The sequence below is a fragment of the Haliotis asinina genome, chromosome 2 (genome assembly GCF_037392515.1).
Source record: "Haliotis asinina isolate JCU_RB_2024 chromosome 2, JCU_Hal_asi_v2, whole genome shotgun sequence".
Lineage (NCBI taxonomy): Eukaryota > Metazoa > Mollusca > Gastropoda > Lepetellida > Haliotidae > Haliotis > Haliotis asinina.
In genome coordinates, this window is record NC_090281.1 from 57,969,838 (window position 1) to 57,994,088 (window position 24,251).

General features: G+C 40.2%; 3 protein-coding genes across 3 annotated transcripts in view; 2 read left to right on the forward strand and 1 right to left on the reverse strand.

The window, feature by feature from the left end:
- Window positions 1-6,322, forward strand: part of LOC137271906 (serine-rich adhesin for platelets-like) — a 31,761-nt gene extending 25,439 nt beyond the window's left edge. The window contains exons 12-15 of the mRNA XM_067804290.1: window positions 3,272-3,610; window positions 4,193-4,276; window positions 5,000-5,099; window positions 6,087-6,322. Of these exons, the coding sequence (XP_067660391.1) occupies window positions 3,272-3,610; window positions 4,193-4,276; window positions 5,000-5,099; window positions 6,087-6,252 (689 nt within the window). The 3' untranslated portion in view covers window positions 6,253-6,322. The remainder of the gene's footprint in view (window positions 1-3,271; window positions 3,611-4,192; window positions 4,277-4,999; window positions 5,100-6,086) is intronic.
- A 612-nt stretch (window positions 6,323-6,934) lies between these two features.
- LOC137272729 (PDZ domain-containing protein 11-like) lies at window positions 6,935-16,519 on the reverse strand. Its single transcript, XM_067805115.1, has 7 exons — window positions 16,298-16,519; window positions 15,597-15,683; window positions 14,979-15,035; window positions 13,612-13,662; window positions 13,450-13,497; window positions 12,646-12,706; window positions 6,935-10,137 (listed from the first exon to the last, which is right to left on the reverse strand). The coding sequence occupies exons 1-7, from the start codon at window positions 16,388-16,390 to the stop codon at window positions 10,055-10,057; spliced, it is 480 nt and encodes a 159-aa protein (XP_067661216.1). The 5' UTR covers window positions 16,391-16,519; the 3' UTR covers window positions 6,935-10,054.
- Window positions 16,520-17,260: 741 nt separating this feature from the next.
- Window positions 17,261-22,465, forward strand: LOC137273989 (small ribosomal subunit protein eS1). The gene is made up of 7 exons (XM_067806926.1): window positions 17,261-17,393; window positions 18,547-18,650; window positions 20,132-20,319; window positions 20,504-20,629; window positions 20,908-20,990; window positions 21,688-21,797; window positions 22,297-22,465. The coding sequence occupies exons 1-7, from the start codon at window positions 17,332-17,334 to the stop codon at window positions 22,422-22,424; spliced, it is 801 nt and encodes a 266-aa protein (XP_067663027.1). The 5' UTR covers window positions 17,261-17,331; the 3' UTR covers window positions 22,425-22,465.
- Window positions 22,466-24,251: the final 1,786 nt, after the last annotated feature.

The window sequence follows — 24,251 nt, forward strand, 5'->3', positions numbered from 1 at the left end:
TAGATACAGTGGGTACTCCCTACACCTAGATACAGTTGGTACTCCTTACACCTAGATACAGTCGGTACTCCTTACACCTAGATACAGTCGGTACTCCTTACACCTAGATACAGTCGGTACTCCTTACACCTAGATACAGTGGGTACTCCCTACACCTAGATACAGTCGATGCTCCCTACACCTAGATACAGTCGGTATTCACTACATCTAGATACAGTTGCTACTCCCTACACCTAGATACAGTGGGTACTCCTTACACCTAGATGCAGTGGGTACTCCCTACACCTAGATACAGTGGGTACTCCCTACACCTAGATACAGTGGGTACTCCTTACACCTAGATGCAGTGGGTACTCCCTACACCTAGATGCAGTGGGTACTCCCTACACCTATATGCAGTCGGTATTCACTACACCTAGATACAGTCGGTACTCCCTACACCTAGATACAGTGGGTACTCCTTACACCTAGATGCAGTGTGGGTACTCCCTACACCTAGATGCAGTGGGTACTCCCTACACCTATATGCAGTCGGTATTCACTACACCTAGATACAGTCGGTACTCCCTACACCTAGATACAGTGGGTACTCCCTACACCTAGATACAGTTGGTACTCACTACACCTAGATACAGTGGGTACTCCCTACACCTAGATACAGTTGGCACTCACTACACCTAGATACAGTCGGTACTCCCTACACCTAGATACAGTGGGTACTCCTTACACCTAGATACAGTTGGTACTCCCTACACCTAGATACAGTTGGTACTCACTACACCTAGATACAGTGGGTACTCCTTACACCTAGATACAGTCGGTACTCACTACACCTAGATACAGTGGGTACTCCCTACACCTAGATACAGTCGGTACTCCCTACACCTAGATACAGTGGGTACTCCCTACACCTAGATACAGTGGGTACTCCCTACACCTAGATACAGTTGGTACTCACTGCACCTAGATACAGTGGGTACTCCTTACACCTAGATACAGTTGGTACTCACTACACCTAGATACAATCGGTACTCCCTACACCTAGATACAGTGGGTACTCCTTACACCTAGATACAGTTGGTGCTCACTACACCTAGATACAGTGGGTACTCCCTACACCTAGATACAGTCGGTACTCCTTACACCTAGATACAGTGGGTACTCCCTACACCTAGATACAGTCGGTACTCCTTACACCTAGATACAGTGGGTACTCCCTACACCTAGATACAGTCGGTACTCCCTACACCTAGATACAGTGGGTACTCCTTACACCTAGATACAGTTGGTACTCCCTACACCTAGATACAGTTGGTACTCACTACACCTAGATACAGTCGGTACTCCCTACACCTAGATACAGTGGGTACTCCCTACACCTAGATACAGTTGGTACTCACTACACCTAGATACAGTGGGTACTCCTTACACCTAGATACAGTTGGTACTCACTACACCTAGATACAGTCGGTACTCCCTACACCTAGATACAGTGGGTACTCCTTACACCTAGATACAGTTGGTACTCACTACACCTAGATACAGTGGGTACTCCCTACACCTAGATACAGTCGGTACTCCTTACACCTAGATACAGTGGGTACTCCCTACACCTAGATACAGTCGGTTCTCCTTACACCTAGATACAGTTGGTACTCCTTACACCTAGAGACAGTCGGTACTCCCTACACCTAGATGCAGTGGGTACTCCCTACACCTATATGCAGTCGGTATTCACTACACCTAGATACAGTCGGTACTCCCTACACGTAGATACAGTGGGTACTCCTTACACCTAGATACAGTTGGTACTCACTACACCTAGATACAGTCAGTACTCCCTACACCTAGATACAGTGGGTACTCCTTACACCTAGATACAGTTGGTACTCACTACACCTAGATACAGTGGGTACTCCTTACACCTAGATACAGTCGGTACTCCTTACACCTAGATACAGTGGGTACTCCCTACACCTAGATACAGTGGGTACTTCTTACACCTTGATACAGTCGGTACTCCTTACACCTAGATACAGTGGGTACTCCCTACACCTAGAGACAGTGGGCACTCCTTACACCTAGATACAGTCGGTACTCCTTACTCCTAGATACAGTCGGTACTCCTTACACCTAGACACAGTCGGTACTCCCTACACCTAGATACAGTCGGTACTCCTTACACCCAGATACAGTCGGTACTCCTTACACCCAGATACATTCGATGCTCCCTACACCTAGATACAGTGGGTACTCCTTACACCTAGAGACAGTGGGCACTCCTTACACCTAGATACAGTCGGTACTCCTTACACCTAGATACAGTCGGTACTCCTTACACCTAGAGACAGTGGGCACTCCTTACACCTAGATACAGTCGGTACTCCTTACACCTAGATACAGTCGGTACTCCTTACACCTAGATACAGTCGGTACTCCCTACACCTAGATACAGTCGGTACTCCTTACACCCAGATACAGTCGGTACTCCTTACACCTAGATACAGTCGATGCTCCCTACACCTAGATACAGTGGGTACTCCCTACACCTAGATACAGTCGGTACTCCTTACACTCAGATACAGTCGGTATTTCTTACACCTAGATACAGTCGATGCTCCCTACACCTAGATACAGTGGTTACTTCCCACACCTAGATACAGTCGGTACTCCTTACACCTAGATACAGTCGGTACTCCTTACACCTAGATACAGTCGATGCTCCCTACACCTAGATACAGTGGTTACTTCCCACACCTAGATACAGTCAGTACTCCTTACACCTACATACAGTCGGTACTCCTTACACCTAGATACAGTCGATGCTCCCTACACCTAGATACAGTGGTTACTTCCCACACCTAGATACATTCGGTACTCCTTTCACCTAGATACAGTCGGTACTCCTTACACCTAGATACAGTCGATGCTCCCTACACCTAGATACAGTGGTTACTTCCCACACCTAGATACAGTCGGTACTCCTTACACCTAGATACAGTCGGTACTCCTTACACCTAGATACAGTCGATGCTCCCTACACCTAGATACAGTGGTTACTTCCCACACCTAGATACAGTCGGTACTCCTTACACCTAGATACAGTGGGTACTCCTTACACCTAGATACAGTCGATGCTCCCTACACCTAGATACAGTGGGTACTTCCCACACTTAGATACAGTGGGTACTCCCCACACCTAGATACAGTGGGTACTCCTTACAGCTGACACTCCTTACGCCTAGATACCGGTGGTATGCCTGTGTTTCAGTTGTCCAGCTTGGGGAACTGTGTCAGGATGGGCAGCAGAAGTGTGGAGGATTGGCCACTTTTTGTAAGAGCGGCAAATGTACGTGCATCCCGCCGTCGTACGAGCCCTCCAGCTCCGGTAAACACTGCCGCCTGAAGGTGGCGTCCGTCACGTTATCCTTGCTGGGAGAACCGTGTGATTTTGCCAAAATGTCGTTCTGTGCCAACAAGTATGAGCAGACATGTAACTCAACAACGAAGGTTTGCGAGTGTAACCCTGGGTACAGGGAAGCGACTGCTAGAGACTTCCTCGCACAGTACCCAAATGGGGCGCAGTGTCGGCAAGAAGACCAGGAAGATGGTAAGACATTTGGAAAGTAAAGTTGAGGCAAACCTCTGAGTAAGTAAAATGTCGATGATCGACATTTCACCTTGCCCCTCCCTTGTATAATCAGTGTGACCACATCAGACTACAATATCGCTGCTTAATAACAGGGTGAAATAGTCAGAGGGTGGAGGTAACCCATTGCCCGACGTTCCAGTCCAGTGTTATTTTCTGTCGGGCAAATAAATTTGTATATCACGCTGTACCGATGCCCAGTTGACTTTCCAATCTTCATTATCTTGCTTATTTAAAAATCAACAAGGAAATTGACCGGTACAGTGGAAAAATTATCAGGGCAAGTGATTTACCAAGTGCCATTTTCTGTGTAACGGAGCGAGAAAATACCATAATCACAAAAAATGTCTGCATTGTATGGTTCCGACTACTTTGAAATAGCAATTCAGATGTTCTTTGTGATATGGTTTTCGTATGTGTCTGTCGGAATTGTCTTGAGCCCTGGGACGTTCGATGTCATTTCTCATCTTTAATTCCAATCCACTGTTGAAGTTTCTTCTGCCTGACAACTTCATGAAGTGTATAAATGATATTTCCTCCCAGGATACCGCCCAACGTTGACCTGCACTGAGCCTCCGCTTGCTCTGGTTCAAGAACCCCCAGACTTCTCAGAAGAGATAGCAAAAGGTCGGTGGTGGTCAAGCTCATAACTCACTCACTATCAGTTTGTAACGTATACCCTCACAAATGCTATCCCGGAAAGATCATTCAATTTCGGTTGTAAACGTGTGTTTGTTTGCTTCTTGTGTAACGCCGCACTCTGCAATGATCGAGTTATATGGCTGTAAATAATCTAGATCAGACAATCCAGTGATCAACAACATGGACATCGATCTAGGCAAATGGGATACGATGACATAGGTCAACCATGTCAGCAAACCCCGTAGTCGCCTTTTTCAACAAGGAATGGTTGCTGACAACTAATTCTGATCCGGGCCGGCACTGGCTGTTGATGTGTAGATTGTAGTGGATGTGATCTGTTTGCCTACGCCGGATGCTGCATGCCAAGTCATGCCACTGAGATCTCTGCGTTTGTTTCATAGCGATTCTATTCAGTCTGATCTGTATGCCTGGCTTTTTTTACATACAGATTCTACTCAGTGTGATCTGTATGCCTGGCTAATTTTTACATACAGATCCTATTCAGTGTGATCTGTATGCCTGGCTATTTTTACATACAGATTCTATTCAGTGTGATCTGTATACCTGGCTATTTTTACATTCAGATTCTACTCAGTGTGATGTGGATGTTGTTACATAACATACAGATTCTAGGCAAAGTGATGTGTATGTTTAGCTGTTGTTACATTCAGATTCTTGTCAATGTGATCTGTTTGTCTGACGTTACAGCTGCTGGAAACCAGAGCAGCGTTGTTCTTTATGTCATGGTTCCCACTGTCCTCTCCATATGTATCCTTGCTGCCGCCTTCACCATCGCCAGATATAGACGGTAGGTTGAGCAGCATCACAACCCCTTTTGTATGGTGTAGCCACTGTGACCTTGGCCCTTGACACTGCTTGTAGTCATGGAGATTTTTCGTGCCGTTACAGTATCATTTGATACAGTGTATGTATCTGATGTTATACTTATCGTGAGTGATGTTATCATTGCTCTATAGTAGTCTCTCACACTTTAAGCTTTTCCCGCTTGTAATATATTTTATCGTGTGAAAGTGAAAACAGACACTACAAACACCCTGGCTACACAGAATTCCAATTTCTTGTTCCATGCGAAAATGGTATTTACCTATGAATTTTTATTTTATAATTTAGTACTACCGTATTTCTATATTTTATGTTGAGGTTTAGGAATCATACCTTAACTAACAAGTCACAGATTGTCCCAGTTTGATGAGTTTGTAAAATGATTCCCGATGCACCTGGCCCTCTGGTTACACTTGTTATGCGTTTTATGCGCTTATTCAGTGTAGTTCTGTAACGCACAAAAAGATTGATATTTAATATCAATTCCGTACCAAGTCGCCAAAGTTTCTTGCCCCAGAGCATCGTTTTGAAATTTCCACGATTTCCAGGTTTCCGTTTGTCAGAGCTCGCTGTACATCAGAGCACGTTGTATGACGAATTTGCAAGGATTAGGAGGAGCGTATCGTTTCAAAATGCAAGTGCTTACATGTATCAATTCATACTGATTTAGATTTATGTATCCACTTAAATAAATTAGTCCAAACATTCTGGACTGGTTATCGCACTAAGTTGCGCAATAGGACGGAATCGTGGATTCAAGGGAACGAGACTGTTCTGTAATCAATGTTTTGACTTGTGTACATTTTCAGAACCGTCCTATTTTTTTCATGCTGTCGTCGCTTTCAGTTCTGCCAATTGTCCTGTCTCGTAGCCACTTTTAGACAGACCCCAAATCGGATGGACTGTCATTATTATTTTGTCCTGATTTTGTTGTACATGTTGTTCTTCTCAGACGTCTCCGTCTCCGTCAGCAGCTGGATGACATGTCCTCCGTCACAAGCGAAGAGACCGGCTTCCAGATACCCAGACCATCCCTCAGGCTGTTCAGAGGAGACCGGAACTGGTCTGAGCAGGACTCAGCATTCAGGAACCCAACATTCGTGGGGACAACTTCATAAGACTGCATCAGTACAACTCTATAGATGCTAGAATTATATTTTGTGTTATATAATACAAGCCAATACAACGCATTCCACTTTTGTGAATCTACAAATCACAAACATTTTTACCTTTGTAAGTACCATTGATATCTGTGACTACATTGAGACTGTTATGAGCTTTGGAATATATTTTGTGAACCCGACTGGCTTGGCACATACAACACTTGATCACAAGCCACTCCAGAATAACACATATTAACCTGGGCATGAGTGAGAGAGTTTAGTTTTAAGCCACAGTTGGCAATAATCCAGCTATATGATGGTGGTCAGGACTTGAGTCTGGACCAGACAATCCAGTGATCAACTGATCTATGCAACTGAGATCTGATGACATGTGTCAACCAAGTCAGCCAGCCTGACCGCCCAATACCTGTTGGTCACCTCTTAAAACCTGCATGGATTACTGAAGATCCAGCCTATCCCTGATCTTGATGTGTAAGCTGTAACATTAATCATTAATCTTCACTGGACTTTAACCATATGGCTGTACAGCAGCCAGGTGAACCTATAGTTTTCACTAAACAGCATTTTTAATCTAATCCTGTACAAAGAATGGAGTATGAGCAAGCATGAATCACATACAAGAACATACAGTATTTAATGAGAAAATGTTAATGAATACATAAAAAATATCACACAATTCTCGAGACAAAATATTTATTTGAATGTATATTTTGATTGATACATATTATAGAAATACACACAAGTATACAATATATGATTTAATAATAACAAAAGCAACATGATCAAAAGGCTGATTTCCCTTAGTGGAATGTCTTGATCACAATCAAAGTCTGGGAGGTCAATAATAGAATTGAGCCATATGAGTAAAATGAACTACTGGTATTTGAACTCATGGCATAAAAAAACACAAAACAGTTTTTGACTTCTTAAGAGAAATTGGAGATCATTTAGATCTATTTGAAACACCAGCTTCTAGTTTGCATAGTCATGAGGCATATCAAAATTTTAGATTCTTGCAGAACGAACGTACTTTGATTTACTGTCATACCTTTATTACAGCTAAGGTATTTTGATTAGCATGAACTTACAAAGCATCAATAATACAGTAGTGAAGAGAAGTAACAAAGGAGGCTTGTTTCAGCTATGTCATGGTGAATACCTTGACAAATCTGTCCTGCCATTTCAAATTACATTATGAGATGAAGAAAATGTTAAGAAAGAATGTTTTCAATGAGTTGCCATGTCAACAGAAATGAGACTTTTACTCTGAACTGTATGAACAGTTTTACACAAATGATGAGCCCACTCACAATGTCTCAAGTGCTAATAAAATTTGCAGGTTGAGAGACATGAAATAGATGCTAAATATTTCAATAGACACCAATGCAAAATGCAATATGATATTTGCTCAGTCAAAGTTCAGACAGTTTGTGCAAATTAGAGCATATAATTTGGTAAAAAGATTGTAAAACATGCTACCCTTAGAGCATATCAACAAGAAGGTCATAACAATGAATTAGACTGCTATCCCCTCTTACTTCACACAATTTTACTATCCTGAATCACAACCATCTTATTCCGTGAATGACATAATGAATGATTATTGAAAAAAAACCCACAATATTATAGCTCCTCAGTTTTTGTTTTCAAATTTCTTTCAGGTGGACACAAAGGATTCAGTGCATACGTAGACCATAGTATTCTGGGTTTTGGTGGGAAAGTGAGTGTTAAATGTGTTTACAAACACAGCAGGGTGGGGTTACCAGAAATGGGCTTCACACATTGTGCCTAAGTAGGAATTTGGGGGACCCAGACTCCCAAATCTCTGGGGAACCATGGTGACCAGGCTGAGATTCACTATCAGTGTGGTTTTCTAAAACATTTCAAAACAAGGTCTGGGTTTGAATTAATCTTCAGTAACCCATGCTTGTCATAAGAGGCGACTAATGGGATTGGGTCGTCGGGATTGGGTCGTCAGGCTTGCTGACCTTGTTAACAGATGTCATTGTATCCCTCTTTTGTCCTGCCACATAGCTGAAAAACTGCTGAGGGCAGGCTTAAACAACAATCAACCCAGCTGTGTAGATCGATACTCATGCTGTTAATCACTAAATCATCTGGTAAAGACTCCATTATTTACCGACCGCCACCACGCAGTTGGTATACTGATGAGTGCTGTGTGCAACTAAACCCACTCATTCACTCTGATAGCTAGTGATCTGAATACCAGGGCCCACTTGCACAAAGCGATCTTAGCGCTACGACTGTCTTAAGTCTATGTTGGAGAATGGGAATTACAATCATTGTATCGCTAAGATTGCTTTGTGCAAGTGGGCCCTGGACATTCTATGTAAACCTGACATCAACACAGAGATTCATTCCACAGTAGATGATCTAACATCACTCACACAGTTTTGGTTTAGTTTGTCCAGAACAATGCTGTATCTGTGTATCACACACATGAAAGTGTGGACAGACTGCAAATTACAAAGGAATCAAACATGTGAGCAAAGAATACCACACTCTAATTATTAAGTTACCCAAACTTACCAAAGTCTGAATGTGGAAAAATGGTCCAGCGAAGTGTGTTAATAAATATCTAACCAAACTGATGCAGATGCAGACCGCTTTTCTCAAACCACTAAGGTGATTGTAAGTCACTGAGGTAACCTTAGTGCTTTTTAAAGAATGGCAGTTAAGATTAACCCTAGTAAAGGATGCTTTGTGAAAGCAGCCCATGGTCAAGACACACTCCCCTACATAAAGAACGACCTGATAAACAACGTACTGGTGATCAGGACACATGTGGATAGTCTATCATACAAATATGCATCAATTTTCCAAATGAGTAGTATGTTACAACTGACTGATAGGAGGCAGTATGTACTCGACAAGTACTGTAAGTGTATCATGTAACATTTGTTTTGATTACAGTAGTGAGTGAGTGAGTGAGTGAGTTTAGTTTTACGCCGCACTCAGCAATATTACAGCTATATGGCGGCTGTCTGTAAATAATCGAGTCTGGACCAGACAATCCAGTGATCAACAACATGAGCATTGATCTGCGCAAGTGGGAACCGATGACATGCGTCAACCAAGTCAGCAAGCCTGACCACCCGATCCCGTTAGTCGCCTCTTACGACAAGCACAGTCGCCTTTTATGGCAAGCATGGGTTGCTGAAGGCCTATTCTACCCCGGGACCTTCACTGGTCTTTGATTACAGTACCTTCGTTGGGCAGCTTAACTGTAAAGTGTCATCAGAAATGACTTCAACATTTTCCTAATAGCTAAATCAAACTGGGTCTACTTGTCACACTGAAGGACAAAGTTTTGATTCATTCAAAAAGAAAATGTGTTGAAGCCCCTTTCTGATGACAAAACAACACTCCATAGGAACACATTTTATGGAAAGACAGCATCTTTATTTCAGTGGTTGCAATGTTATGGTGTTGATCCTAACACCATTATCATGCAAATGATAGTGTGAGTGTTGATAATGATAATTGTTTTAGGATATACACCAAAACATTCCATCAACTGCAATAAAGAAGTTGTCTGTCCATATAAAGTGTTCCTCTTCAACATAGCAGCTTGATCATATTAACACATCTTAAAGTCAACTGAATATCACCTACGAACATACATCAGAAATGAATATACACTGCCCCGGATACAACAAGAAAGGATGTGAAGGAGGACATGAGTCTAGTCTCATGCCATATAGCACTTTTAATAATGATTAATGAAAGCTGATATGAGTAAGACCTAAACACTGGTGATTTCTGTGATGACCTATCATGTACTTCCATGGTAAGGGTCACCAGGTCGATTCACTTGATGTTGAGTTGGTCGGTTTTTATCATATGTTTTATCATAACCTGAAAAAGAAACAAGAGAATATCAGTGACTCTGGGTCATGTATTGAGAACAGAACAAAACAGGAACTAGCAGGAATTAAGGGTTTACATGGAATGGGGGGGCACCAAATCAAGTACTGGAAAGAACATCTCAGTTTCTTCAGGATGTATTAGTTTCAGATTCATGATCTGATGTCAGTTGCTGAATTGGTGGTGTTTGACAGAAAACTTCACTATTCTTCCAAAAAACCTGTTCTAAGAAGTCTTTTGGTGCATGAACTTCAATTGATTACAAATTCCTTGTTCATACCAGGGGTTCAAGATTGTTTTTAAAAGCGACTTGCCACAGGGCAAGTGACTTCAAGAAAGTAACTTGTCCTGACTAATTTTCCACTTGTCCTGATTTTATGACAGAATGTTTGATATTAATGTTTACTGGACTGTTTATCGAAGAGTGATAAATTTAAAAGAACAATAGCTCTAAATTACTACTATTGCAAAATGTAATAGCTACATTATGAGCAGATATGAAATGAAATCCAAGTTTATTTGCAGTTTAAAACCACAAGTGGACATTATCTAGTAGCCCACGGACAAGTAAGATACCTTATTTGATTGCCCGAAATGAAAACTAACTTCTCCCAGGCATCGGGCGATAGGATTTTTGAACCCCTGCATACATACGAGATTATCCTTAAACACAAATGCACAGCCAGATAACACAATGAAAACAGAGTCCCTACCAATGTCATGTCAGGAGTAAGCATGGGTGGACGGGTCTTGACTTTTCTGTTGAAATTTTCTAAGTCATTGAATTTTACATGCATGTTTGATTTAGACAGTGAAATGTCTTACTTGACTGTCACTGTGAACTACTAGGAGCAAAAGGTTTACCTAACAATGTTTGGACAGCTCACAGAAAGTCCTAAATTTTACTGGCCCTCAGAATACTCTTAACATTAGTCATTACTGTCAGCCTGCATCCATATATACAACCTAACTTTATCAATTTCAGCGGTATGTTGGGTGTTTTAACTGTCACTTGGCATATGAGAAATATCTCGCCATCACGTTCAGAGAGGTGAAACCAAATGGGTAAAATCACCCCTCAATATTTTAATTTGCAGAACAATTTCTAACCATGTGGGAAATATCTCATCGTCATGGTTCGAGTGATGAAACTGTTACCCGCTATGTGGGAAATATCTCAGAGGCATGAGAGTGTGAGTGAGTTTAGTTTTCCGTAACATTTTAGTAACATTCCAGCAAAATAAAGGGCACCCATGTGGGAAATCGAATCCGGGTCTTCAGCATGACAAGCAAACGCCTTAACCACTGGGCTACCCCACCGCCCCACACAGCCATTTGAAGGATGGAAAATATCACAACACCACATATAGTGAAACTGTCTTTCGTCATGTGGAAAATATCTCACACCACATGTACAGTGGTGAAACAGTCTATTGTCATGTGGAAAATGTCTCACACCACATGTAAATTGGTGAAACTGTTATTCACCGTACCGAAAATATCTCACACCACATGTACAGTGGTGAAACTGTCTATCGTCATGTGGAAAATGTCTCACACCACATGTACAGTGGTGAAACTGTTATTCACCGTACGGAAAATGTCTCACACCACATGTACAGTGGTAAAACTGTTATTCACCATATGGAAAATACCACATGTACAGTGGTGAAACTGTTACTCACCATATGGAAAATATCTCACACCACATGTACAGTGGTGAAACTGTTACTCACCATATGGAAAATATCTCACACCACATGTACAGTGGTGAAACTGTTATTCACCATATGGAAAATATCTCACACCACATGTACAGTGGTGAAAATGTTAATAGCCATGTGGAAAATATCTCACACCACATGTACAGCGGTGAAACTGTTACTCACCATATGGAAAATATCTCACACCACATGTACAGTGGTGAAACTGTTACTCACCATATGGAAAATATCTCACACCACATGTACAGTGGTGAAACTGTTATTCACCATATGGAAAATATCTCACACCACATGTACAGTGGTGAAACTGTTATTTACCATATGGAAAATATCTCACACCACATGTACAGTGGTGAAAATGTTATTCACCATATGGAAAATATCTCACACCACATGCACAGTGGTGAAACTGTTACTCACCATATGGAAAATATCTCACACCACATGTACAGCGGTGAAACTGTTACTCACCATATGGAAAATATCTCACACCACATGTACAGTGGTGAAACTGTTACTCACCATATGGAAAATATCTCACACCACATGTACAGTGGTGAAACTTATTCACCATATGGAAAATATCTCCCACCACATGTACAGTGGTGAAAATGTTAATAGCCATGTGGAAAATATCTCACACCACATGTACAGTGGTGAAACTGTTATTCACCATATGGAAAATATCTCACACCACATGTACAGTGGTGAAAATGTTAATAGCCATGTGGAAAATATCTCACACCACATGTACAGCGGTGAAACTGTTACTCACCATATGGAAAATATCTCACAACCATGTGTATGTTGGTGTTCATCTTGAGAATTTTCACAGCCTGAGTGGAAAGAAAAAAACACATCAGATACAAAGACATGTGTCAACCAAGTCAGTGAGTCCGACCACCTGATCATTTCTCTATATGACAGTGAACATAAAGTAACGTTTAACACTGAAGTGATTTGTAAATGTCAGTTAACATAGGAAGTGAACAAAAAGTGCTAATTAACTCTGCAAATGGACCTAAAGTGCCATTAAACACTTGAAGTGAACCTTAAGTGAACTTAAAGCACCATTTAACACTGGAAGTGATCCTAAAGCACCTTTTAACACTAGAGGTGAATCTAATGCACCAATTAGCACTGGGAATAAACCGATCACAATATCAAAACTGAATGTAAGGCAATATCTAGGACCAACTGATATAAATCATTAGTCTTTTTCAAGAAGGTTTTCCAGACTTACTTCCAAAATATCATGGGACTAGACCACATTATGACCACTCCAGTCATTTTCCCATCATTGCCTTCACATGGCACAGTAATTTTATTTTATTCAATCAGGGTAACGTAGGAACTACAGTGGAAGTTGTCTAAACCAGCACTCATTGGGACTGAAAGAATAATCTGGTTTAGACAATCCGATGTATTGTAGAGCTGATGATAAATGTGCAAGCCACAGATGAGGCTTAGATTTTACACAGTGTTGACAACTTGCCGGTTTTGACAGCTTCCACTGTATAAATAAAAAAAGTCACATGTTGTCAGTTCTGACATCAAGATAGTTTTGCATACACCTTACCTCACTGTGGTCAATACTTTCAAAGTCAATATCATTCACCAACAAAATCTGAAAGCAATGTAAAAGATATATTTGATCATGTGATCTATTGTTTAAGGGACTTGGTCATTCAACATGTTAAGATGAACTGTATACATTCACCTAAAGATGTAAAACTCTCACCTGGTCTGCTTCTTTGAGTCCAAGACGATCAGCTTCACTGTTTGGCATCACCTGCAGACAAAACAACATTTGAAGCAGGATCTCTGGCAACAACATCACTGAAAACTCATGTTCAAGTATCAGGCTACCTTTGGGTGGGTCTTCCTGTATTGATTCCATACTGAAATGGATGACAGTGATAGAGAAGGCCACTGGTCCATGAGTAGAGACAGCTGAAAATCTAGACGGGCTGAATGTTTGCTCCCACATCTGGATGTTACACAACCGTACGTCCGAAAGAGACGATGGATGTGCCCAATGGTGTCTAATGCTGGATGACAGACTTGTTTTTGTTTTCTGTTACATGCAAATCTTAGCAACTGTCCATATACACTCTACAAAAAATGTAGGGGAACTTCATTTGCAATTTAGGATTAACTCAGAGTCAGTAAATGTTGATATGATGATATTGAATGTTTTGAGAGAGCATCACCAGATGCACTTCCTTGTGACCATAGTTGTTTGTACAGTAATCACTCTGAAAAGATTGGTGTACAATGTGAAATTTGCATATGTACTATTTTCATTTTCAAACCAAAAACAACAACTAGAAACAAAGACTAACAACTGCGTGATGCAAAATGATTTTTGAAATTAATGGTAAACAGTAATTTATCGACCTATATGATGGCACAGGGCAAATAATCAAAGCTGGAGTGGACAATGCAGTGATTTATATCATGATATTTAATTGATGCAGTTGATATATACTGACATGCATCAGTCAAGTCAGCAAGCCTGAACACCTGAATGCCTGAGCACCTGATCCATAGACGGGTTGCTGAAGATCAACTGTGACTCAGGTACTTGGATAATAGAAATATGGTACTCTGCATATATCTATATGAGCTCTTCAAGACTGGGAAGTATATTCCTTGTGTCATGCACCATATTCAGAGATTAAATTTCTGAAATTTTAATGGGACCACATACACACAAAAACTCAACTTTTACACCAGACTGATGGTTCTAAAGTGACCTGGTCTTCTCAGGATACCCAACATTATCCTGGGAAAATGTCACTAACAACTCATTGTAGAAAAATGTTGTTTTCTTTGATCCAAGCAATGGTTGAAATAACAGAAATATAATTTGTTTTTTGTTTAGTTGGGAACTCTGTTGTTTCTTACTGCCTGACTCCATTTTGTACAGAATTTGTCTGTTTCGCTAAACACTCAGTAGTGATAGTCCTATACGAAAGGTGCCTGGAAACTTTAAGTCTGAACCAGACAATCCAGTGAATGATGCCATGGGCTTCGAACTAAGTAAACTGCTTATCCCATATATGTCACTAACTGTCTGAATCACATCAGAATCACATCACCCACCTTAGACACATAGACTCCACAGTAATGTTCCCGGCCACCTCGAATGTTGAAGCCAAGCTGAAACAATGAACAAGGCAATCTGGATAAACTCATGGAGAAGAAACATTTCGAATACTGTATACTATAGGATAAGGGCTATCTAATTACAGGCCACCTCTTCATTGTTTGTTGGTGTCACACAGAGTTTTTTTTACACATTTCCAGTTATCTCTCAGTTTCAGGTTAGAAATCAATGTGTAACACCTTATAAGGTACGCGTGATAATTCCTTGTAAGGAGTGAATGTGGTTTTAAGCCACTAAATAACTTAGTAATGCATGTATTCCCATAATACCATAGCGGCTGACATCTGAAACGGTCTTCACATGTTGGACCCTTAACAATTTGAGTAAATACAATAACTAAATTAATATTCAACTGATGAATATAGAAAACTCTTTGTATTTGTTCCAATCATTTGCAGTACATCTTAGTTGTATACATGTAAACTGGCCTATGGTAATACAATGAAATTGGTCTCTTTACGTTTGTTATTACCATAGTTTACTACACATTATTAATACCCAAACTTCCACTCCTTTCAAGGAAACTCTACGAATATGTAATTAAGTGTACTGACTGCCTCCGAGGCTCGTTCTCGGATCAGCTGAATCTTCCTTGGCATGAACTGTCTGTGGTCTGTGCTGTAATCTGGGTGGTCCATCCTCTGTCAACATATTTCATTAGCAACATCAAGTACAATGGTATTTGTTGTTTGGAAATATGCTTAAACTGATGCGCAAATAGGTGGGTGGGTATGGTTTTACATTCTTCACGCAGCGTTCCAACAATATCATCATGGGTGGCACAAGATGTGGGCTTCACACATTGTAGCCTTTTCTGGATTTGAACATTACATTTCTGCATTTTTGTTCGTGAGTGAGTGGGAGAGAGTTTAGTTCTAGTTTAGAAATACTGCAGCAATATCAAACAGAGTAGACCTGACATTTGCTGACCATGTTGCACCCGAGTGGTGTATAGAGTCCGGGTCTTTCGTTTGACGAGCGAATCTGTCATGAGTGAACAGCTTAACAAGGCTACATCACCACCTATGTATCAGTGTCAAGTTGCCGATTACAAGCCTGTGTTTTGCATAACTAAAGTTGTGATAACGTTCAACGACTGTTGTGACCACTGTTTGAAGATACAGGTTTTCAAAATATTGCAGTATCTTGATGCTTATAAAACTCTTCTAACAAAAAAATGCTTTCTGATTTCATTGAGAGCGTATTTATTTTGCTGATCGAAAATTGGACAGTATGTTTTCGCCGCTTCCCGAACCTCTGCATATGGTATCCAAGGTGGTGGATATTCGTACTCTGGTAACCTTGGCATATGTTCTATATGCTCTGTGTAACCTTGATTTCCAGACATAATAGTGTCAACTTCGGAACAGTTTGACAACTCGCTGAACTTTCGTTAATCAACTGTGTAGGCCCGGCAAAAGACTGGGTCTCTGCATCAGCAGATGATCCGATGTTAGCGCGCAGTCGTCGCAAACACACAGACGGAGAACTAGTTTGCGGTACCTAACCCGTTCAAAATAGTATTTACTTAGAACCTATTTCAAATAAATACATTTCACATGTCTAACTGATTTGAAATACCACCTCCAATTTAACGTTGAATACATTTTACCGTTAGGTTTTACGAGATGGAAACTTCAGAAAAGACGAAATGCAGGAACACCATTTATGATTCAATAGTAATTAAAATATTTTTTGTTCAAGGATCTTCCCTTAAACAAGACTTATACTACCAGAAATCAAACCCCCATTATAACTGTTGTCCCAATCGAATGTTAAAAGAACCCAGAATTTGCATGCATCCATCCTGAAAAAGAGCAATCTTGTATGGGGACAGAATGTAGAATTACATTTAAATGTCGATCTGACGTTTCCTGGTTTGGACTTCGTATTCCCTTAATAAACCTGTTGTTGTAACTACTTCAGTATTTAATAGCACAAGTTGTTTGCATTTCCTAGGTATTTTTTTCTACGAAAATGTTATCTTTCATCAGATTCGACATTTGAACTAAGTAGGAGACATGAAACACAAATCAAGTGTGTATGGTTTCAAAATTCATCCGCTGAACATGTACCTTTATATGCTCCAGCATTTCAAACTACATGCGGTCTACATGCGGTCTTCTTTAACGAAAGATGGCAAATATATTGATACCCCAAATATGTACACATTGTGATCTACCGAACATCATGTAATATATGTTGAGTGGTGTATGGCAAATAGTATACATATTTCCCACAATGCTTCTCGGTCTTTTCTAAACTTCCTCTTTCCAACATTTGGCCACCATGGCGGTCGGAAAAAATAAACGACTGACTAAAGGAGGCAAAAAGGGTGCCAAGAAGAAGGCGTACGTTTTCGATTAAATATTTGTTAAATAACACGGTTATTCCGTAATACATAAAGTGAGAAGTAAACTGGGATGTCGACATTATGTACCCGCTTCTCACGGATTGGTGGCAATACCCCTGATATGGCACATGAGTTTCTTGCACCACTGTAAAGTACCACACGGTTTATGTCGTATGTGTTTCAGCGATCATTAGTATGCCCAGTGTTAGACTTGGCCATCTTAGCACAAGCATAATCCTACAAACATCCTTCGCTTGAGACAACCCCAGGGGATGTTTATGTGCCAGTAGCATTCGACAGGTCTAGTTGAAATAATCGGGGATTTCGGGTTGACATAAAAGGAACTGAAGGATATCTCCTCATATAATCGTTTGTACGTATTGATCATAAATGTTTCATGATGTTCAAAAGTGCTGAAGACCATATGCTTTGGTGCCTTGCGTTATTTCGTTCATTTGATAAACCTGGCAAATTTATATTGGTTTACTTGATTTTCAACAGGCTTTTTAGGTAGTACGTCAATATTTAATCAACGAATATGTACACTTCCATCCACTTGACTTGAAAAGATCAAGTGTCAGTTCTTTTAATTTGCCCAACTCTTTTAGACAATTGCATCATTTGACATTTTACACTTTTCCATTAACTTCCAGCACTCATCGACCCATGAAGGTCCAGGGGTAGAATAGTCCTTCAGCAACCCATGCTTGCCATAAAAGGCGACTATGCTTGCTGGTCAGACTTGCTGACGTGGTTGACATGTCGCAGATCGATGCTTATTTTGTTGGTCACTGGATTGTCTGGTCCAGATTTGATTATTTACAGACCACCGCCATATAGCTGGAATATTTCTGAGTGCAGCATAAAACTGAACTCGTTCACTCCAGCACTCATCTGTGTCATTATTTTATTATGGTGGTGTTTTGTGTCTTCAAAACACTTTCGAAGATAGTAATCATGGTCACAGTCTTCAATGATGAACCAATTTTGTTGTTAAAGATAGGATAGCTATATGTTTATATATATCAAGGCTGTGTATATACTACTTCACTTTACTTGAGAACTTGACTCATATTTTGTTATCAAAGTGAATTACTTGACCTCACACCCCATTTGAAATTTACATTGTTGTAAATGCCTTTTCTCTTCAGAGTTGATCCTTTCGCAAAGAAAGACTGGTATGATGTGAAGGCCCCTTCTATGTTTGCTGTACGCCAGATTGGCAAAACCTTGGTAACAAGAACACAAGGAACAAGTATGAGTATTTTCACTCTCTAAACATTCTTCCCATGTTTATAGCATGAAGAAAGTAGGACATAGGATGTTTGGTGTCTTGAAATGATTTACATAAACATGGTGAAGGTTTGCAATTGTAGTTGACAGAGTTAGATCTGTTTTCTTTATCAGAGCATTAGTCAGTCGTAGACAGATCTTTGTGTGTGAAGAGTTGAAGTTATTTTTGGCCAGTGATGACATTCGTGCACCACGCTGAATCAGTTCTTGAGGATTTGCCTAACCCACTGAATCTTTGTCTGAGGCCCACTGTTGACATGAACACTGACTACTGCACCACTAAATGTTTTCCTGCACATTTCTGGTATGGAATATGATGTGAGAAATGACATAGTCCCTGATGTTTTGAAAACTTCGTTAGAAGATTCACCACAGATCAAAACTGTTATACTACACACAAGAATCTAGTCCTAACTTTTTGAAGTGTTAGCAAATCCTGTGCTGAACATTTGAAACAGGTTAAAAATAGATATGTTCACTTGCATTGTAAGAACTTAAAATCAATCATGTTAATTTTTATGCATACTTTAAATGACCAAAGTGAACAAAATGTTTTTCTGATTCTTACAAGACAGCTTGTTAAAAGTACAGGGAACACTCTGGACAATGTGGGGAAATCTCTTCCTAAATCTGAGCAATGATATTTTCAGAAGAAGTTAGATATTTCTATTTTGTTACATAGTGGAAGCATGCATAAGTAATTGGAATTTCTCCACATTTTAATGGGATTATTTGTATTTCAATGGATAAAACTCCTCAAATTTCTACCCAAAGTGATCCCTGAAAGGACTACAAGTTCAAGGAGATTTTTCTATATGTAGGTCCCGTATTTCTTGTCACAAAAGAACATTAACCTGTGTGAAAGTGTTCTAAAAAGAAATACTTCCAGAAATACTAAATAAGTTTCTTTTCTGTTCATCAGTAAAATGTCAACCAATGTGCTATCAACTATTTCACCTTTGCTTAAACGTTTAGCGTGCCAGTGAAGATGGATGTAAGTTGTTTGTGTGTTCCCCAAACTGCAATCAGCATCTTTGTAGTCTGTGATGACATTCGTGCATCACGCTGAACCTTTATTGAGGATATGCCTAGCCCACTGAATCTTTTTCTGAAGCTATTTTATGTTGCTGATGTCGTTTTATGACCTTATTCATACACTTTTCTCCCATGGTCAGATTACAAGAATGATCTGACATTGTGTGTAAAAGTGGATGCATATCATGATTTTATTTGCCACAGAATGTTGGAATGGAAACATCACAAATTTATGAATTAATGTGATTAAGATGATTACGGTTTTTCAGACAAGTACCAATCATGAAGAGATGGAGAGGGGATCTAATTGATTCTGTGTATTTTAAAAGCTCTCTCATACTGTAGCAGCTCTTATATACAGATAATTTACTGTTTTCGGTCATGCTAATACTATTGATTTTGTTTCAGAAATTGCCTCTGATGGACTTAAGGGTCGTGTGTTTGAGGTGTCTTTAGCCGACCTTCAGAATGATGAGGTTACCTTCAGAAAATTCAAGCTGATTGCCGAAGATGTTCAGGGCCGCAACGTCCTTACTAACTTCCATGGCATGGATCTTACACGTGACAAGCTCTGCTCCATGGTGAAGAAATGGCAGGTGGGTAGTTTTGACATTGATTACAAGATTTGTATGGTCAAGACGTTGATTTTCAGGAATAACTCATTGCTCATGACTTCAATTGCTCAGACTTTGACAAGTCAGCTCCTCTGAAATGTTGTTCTTTTCTAAGTTGTTAAGTGAAAGATTACAATTATCATGTACACACTGCCAACTGTTTCAGACTTTGATTGAGGCTCATCTGGATGTGAAGACAACTGATGGCTACTTGTTGAGGATTTTCTGCATTGGCTTCACCAAGAAGAGGGCCAACCAGGTGAAGAAGACCTGCTATGCCCAGCACACACAGGTGAGTTGATGTGGGGAAACAAGGGCTGCATTCCCACTCTTACTGATTGTCCTACTTTGATCAAATTTCATTCTGTCTAGTATGCTATGTCCTTCTGTTTACTGTGAATATTGTGTTGGATTGATTCTGTTGAAAATTGTTTAGTATGAGAAGAAACGTATGTTCCTTATGATATCAGTTTATTATCTTGGTAACTTACACTGTCAGGAATTAAGTGTTCTTGCTTAATTTTGATAACAAAGCCAGCTTCAGTTATTATTTATGTGTATTGTTTTCAGATCAAGGCTATCCGCAAGAAGATGCTTGAGATCGTTGGCCGAGAAATCACTTCCAATGACATGAAGGAAGTTGTAAACAAGCTGTAAGTTAAGATAAAATGTTGAATTATTTAGCCCATTACCATGAGTGATTCATTGATAGAAAAGATCCCAGTATCCCATGCTTTCGACATGAACCAGCTAATCAAGGTTGGGGGCTTAGTCTGGATTAAAACGGTCACTTATCACACTGAAGACACATGTTCAATTCCCCAGATGGATACAGTGTGTGAAGCCCATTTGTGCTGTCCCTTGCCATGATATTGCTAGAATATTGCTAAAACAGACGTAAAACATACTTTCGCTTTACCCAGTGTGTGCACAGGTTGATTGCGCATGATTTTCTCCCCAGTCTGGTTGTGCAGTGCTTGAGCTGTCATTTTTTGGGTTGTTTTAATCACACTTAAATATTTATAAGTGTTGTATGACTTGAATACACATTTTAACATTCCCTGTACTTGGCCAGTGATGACATTCGTGCACCACGCTGAATCAGTCCTTGAGGATTTGCCTACCCCACTGAATATATTGTCTGAGGCCTGAATTGAGAGTTCTAGCAAGCATGTCTGTACGTGCCTGCATCAGCACTTGGAGTGTGTAGGGGAGAGCTAAAATATGTGCATCATTGAACAGCTTTTGATTGGTCAGTTGGTCCACAGACTTAGATGCTGCTGCAGTATTTATCCTTTTTAATGATGACGCTGTTGCAGCAACTTCACACCCTTATGTTTATAAAAACAGGATCCCCGACAGTATCGGCAAGGACATTGAGAAAGCATGCCAGGGAATCTACCCCCTTCATGATGTGTACGTCAGGAAAGTCAAGGTTCTCAAGAAGCCCAAGTTTGATGGTAGGTTACTTTTGTTTGTTCAGGGTGTTACCAGGAAATCGTCAAGTATTTGGGCTGGTAGGGAGTGAATTCAGATACATATATTATTAAATCCTTGTAGTATATGTAAGGGCACATGTTTTTTCTGAAATGTTATCTTGACATCAAGAAATAGATCAATATATATTTTGTTCATATTAGAAACCCATGCTAGATGTCAGTTATGCATTTAAGTGATATTCGTATGATGTAACAGGTCACTGAACACTTGGAATCCATTTCATGTTGTATGTATTGGGTCAGAAGGTAATTAGTGCACAGGAGTTACATATAAATAGTCTCAAATTTTCTAGACTTGTTTTGTTTGTCTTGTTCATTTCCCAAATTTTCCTGTCAACTTTGACTATCACATTACCATCTATTGGTGTTACAATGTGTTAATCCTCATCAACATGCATTTCCCACTGTATGTGGTTATTGAGGCTTTGAGTTGCCATTTAATGCTGGCTCTGTTTTCCAGTGGGAAAGCTGATGGAGCTCCATGGTGAGGGAAGTGGAGGTGGCTCTTCCAAACCCGTGACGTCTGAGGGAGGTGAGGGAGTGACCCGACCAGAGGGATATGAACCACCAGTCCTTGAGTCGGTGTAAACTGTGTACATGGGGAAAAAATAAAGCTGTCGGAGGAGAAATTTTTTGTACTTTTATGATTGGAGCTAATCCTGTGTGTGAATGGTGAAGCAGTCACTACATTTAATATGCCTGACCAGAACACAATCTGTAGGTTGTAAGCTGCTGTCATGGCTGATGTGCTAATATTATATAGGCCATAGACAATCACATACTACACCATATTAAAGCTTGGCATAACACACTTTCTGTGAACAATGTGGTCACACCAGTTGTTTTGCTTTTCTTAAATCTGAAGAGCTCTTTAGATCATTCCTATTGATATACAATTATTTTTAGCTATTGACAGTGTTGTATTTTAATACTAGAACATTGTATCCTTTTTTATGTGACTCATTTGGTCATTGAAATGATCGGAAATACTGGAATTTTCATTGACTCTAGATTCCACCCTTGCATCTTTCACACACTAATATTCAACATGGTGTACTGTACAGATGCAGGAGGGGCGTGTCTGCATATCCGTAAATGTAAATCTGAAAGTCATCGTGAGTTCCTTTTTGGCTTGGCAACTCAACAAGTACGTCTTTGAGGAACAAAATACACATTTTAACATGACACAATTTTCCTGCATGGCCCATATAACTGAAGGCTAGTGGGCCATGAGCTCGCTCATTAGAAATGGTAGAATGAAAGCTGAAGATTACGTCCTCTCTATGCCACCCGTTTGGCCACCATAATGATCCAGTGGTACTACATGGCACACTTGTAATTCTACAGAATTGTCTGACAGGTTAAGTGTCTAAGAAAACAGAATCGGTGTGTTTGCTGATGATTTATGAAGTTATTAGATCTGTTCTCAGGACAGATTCTCACAGTTGGATTGTGTTGGTTATATCTTAAACTTCATATGGGAAATGGACCCGTGAAAAAGGTATTCTGCAATCCCAGCTTGCCTTAACAGACAAATGTGCTTGTCAATAGTGGCATCTAACAGGATCAGGTGGTCAGGCGCGCTGACATGGTTGACATGTCATTGGTTCCCAGTTTCACAGATCAATGCTCATGCTGTTGTTAACTGGATTTTCTGGACAAGACACAATTATTTACAGACTGCTGCCATAGAGCTGGAATATTACCGAGTGCAGAATAAAATTAAACTCACTCATTAGAAATGAGCAATAGCTGATGATTCCCTTTAATTTCATCGTATCTCATAATGCTGATGTGACTGACGTAGTAGTATATTTGCTGATATCTGACAACCTGTGTAAGTAATTACTGTTCCCAACCAGAATGGGTAGGGTACGGGGTGGTGGGTCAGATTTGGGTATTCACTGTAAATTCAGCATCATCCCTCTGTACATGCGTATCTCCTGATTCTCAACATGGTACCTCATGAATTGTTGTACCCAATGTCTTCAAATTTAGTGACAGCCTACATTGGGATATTATGCAGACAAAAGTTGATTCGAGTGACCTTGACCTTATTTTCAAGGAAACAATGACAATGTGAACTCTTGTAACAGTATATTTCTTGTTGTACCCAAAATCTTCAATTATGCCAACAGCCTACAGTGGGTGATCATGCAGACCCCAGTCCCGAGTAGGGTTGACTTTGACCCTATTTGCATCTGGGGACATTGCCATGTTTGTAACTGCCAAATACTTTTTTGTACTATGAAATGTTTTAGTGATTTGTAATGTTTCAGTTTTGGTCCACTCCTCATGACTGATCAGTGACAGTCTAAGTAAACTTAAGTCTCAGGGTATTGCATAACACTCCACCACCGAGTCTAACAAAACAGTAGAAGGCTGCGTCAGGTAACCTTTTGAGTGACGCCGACC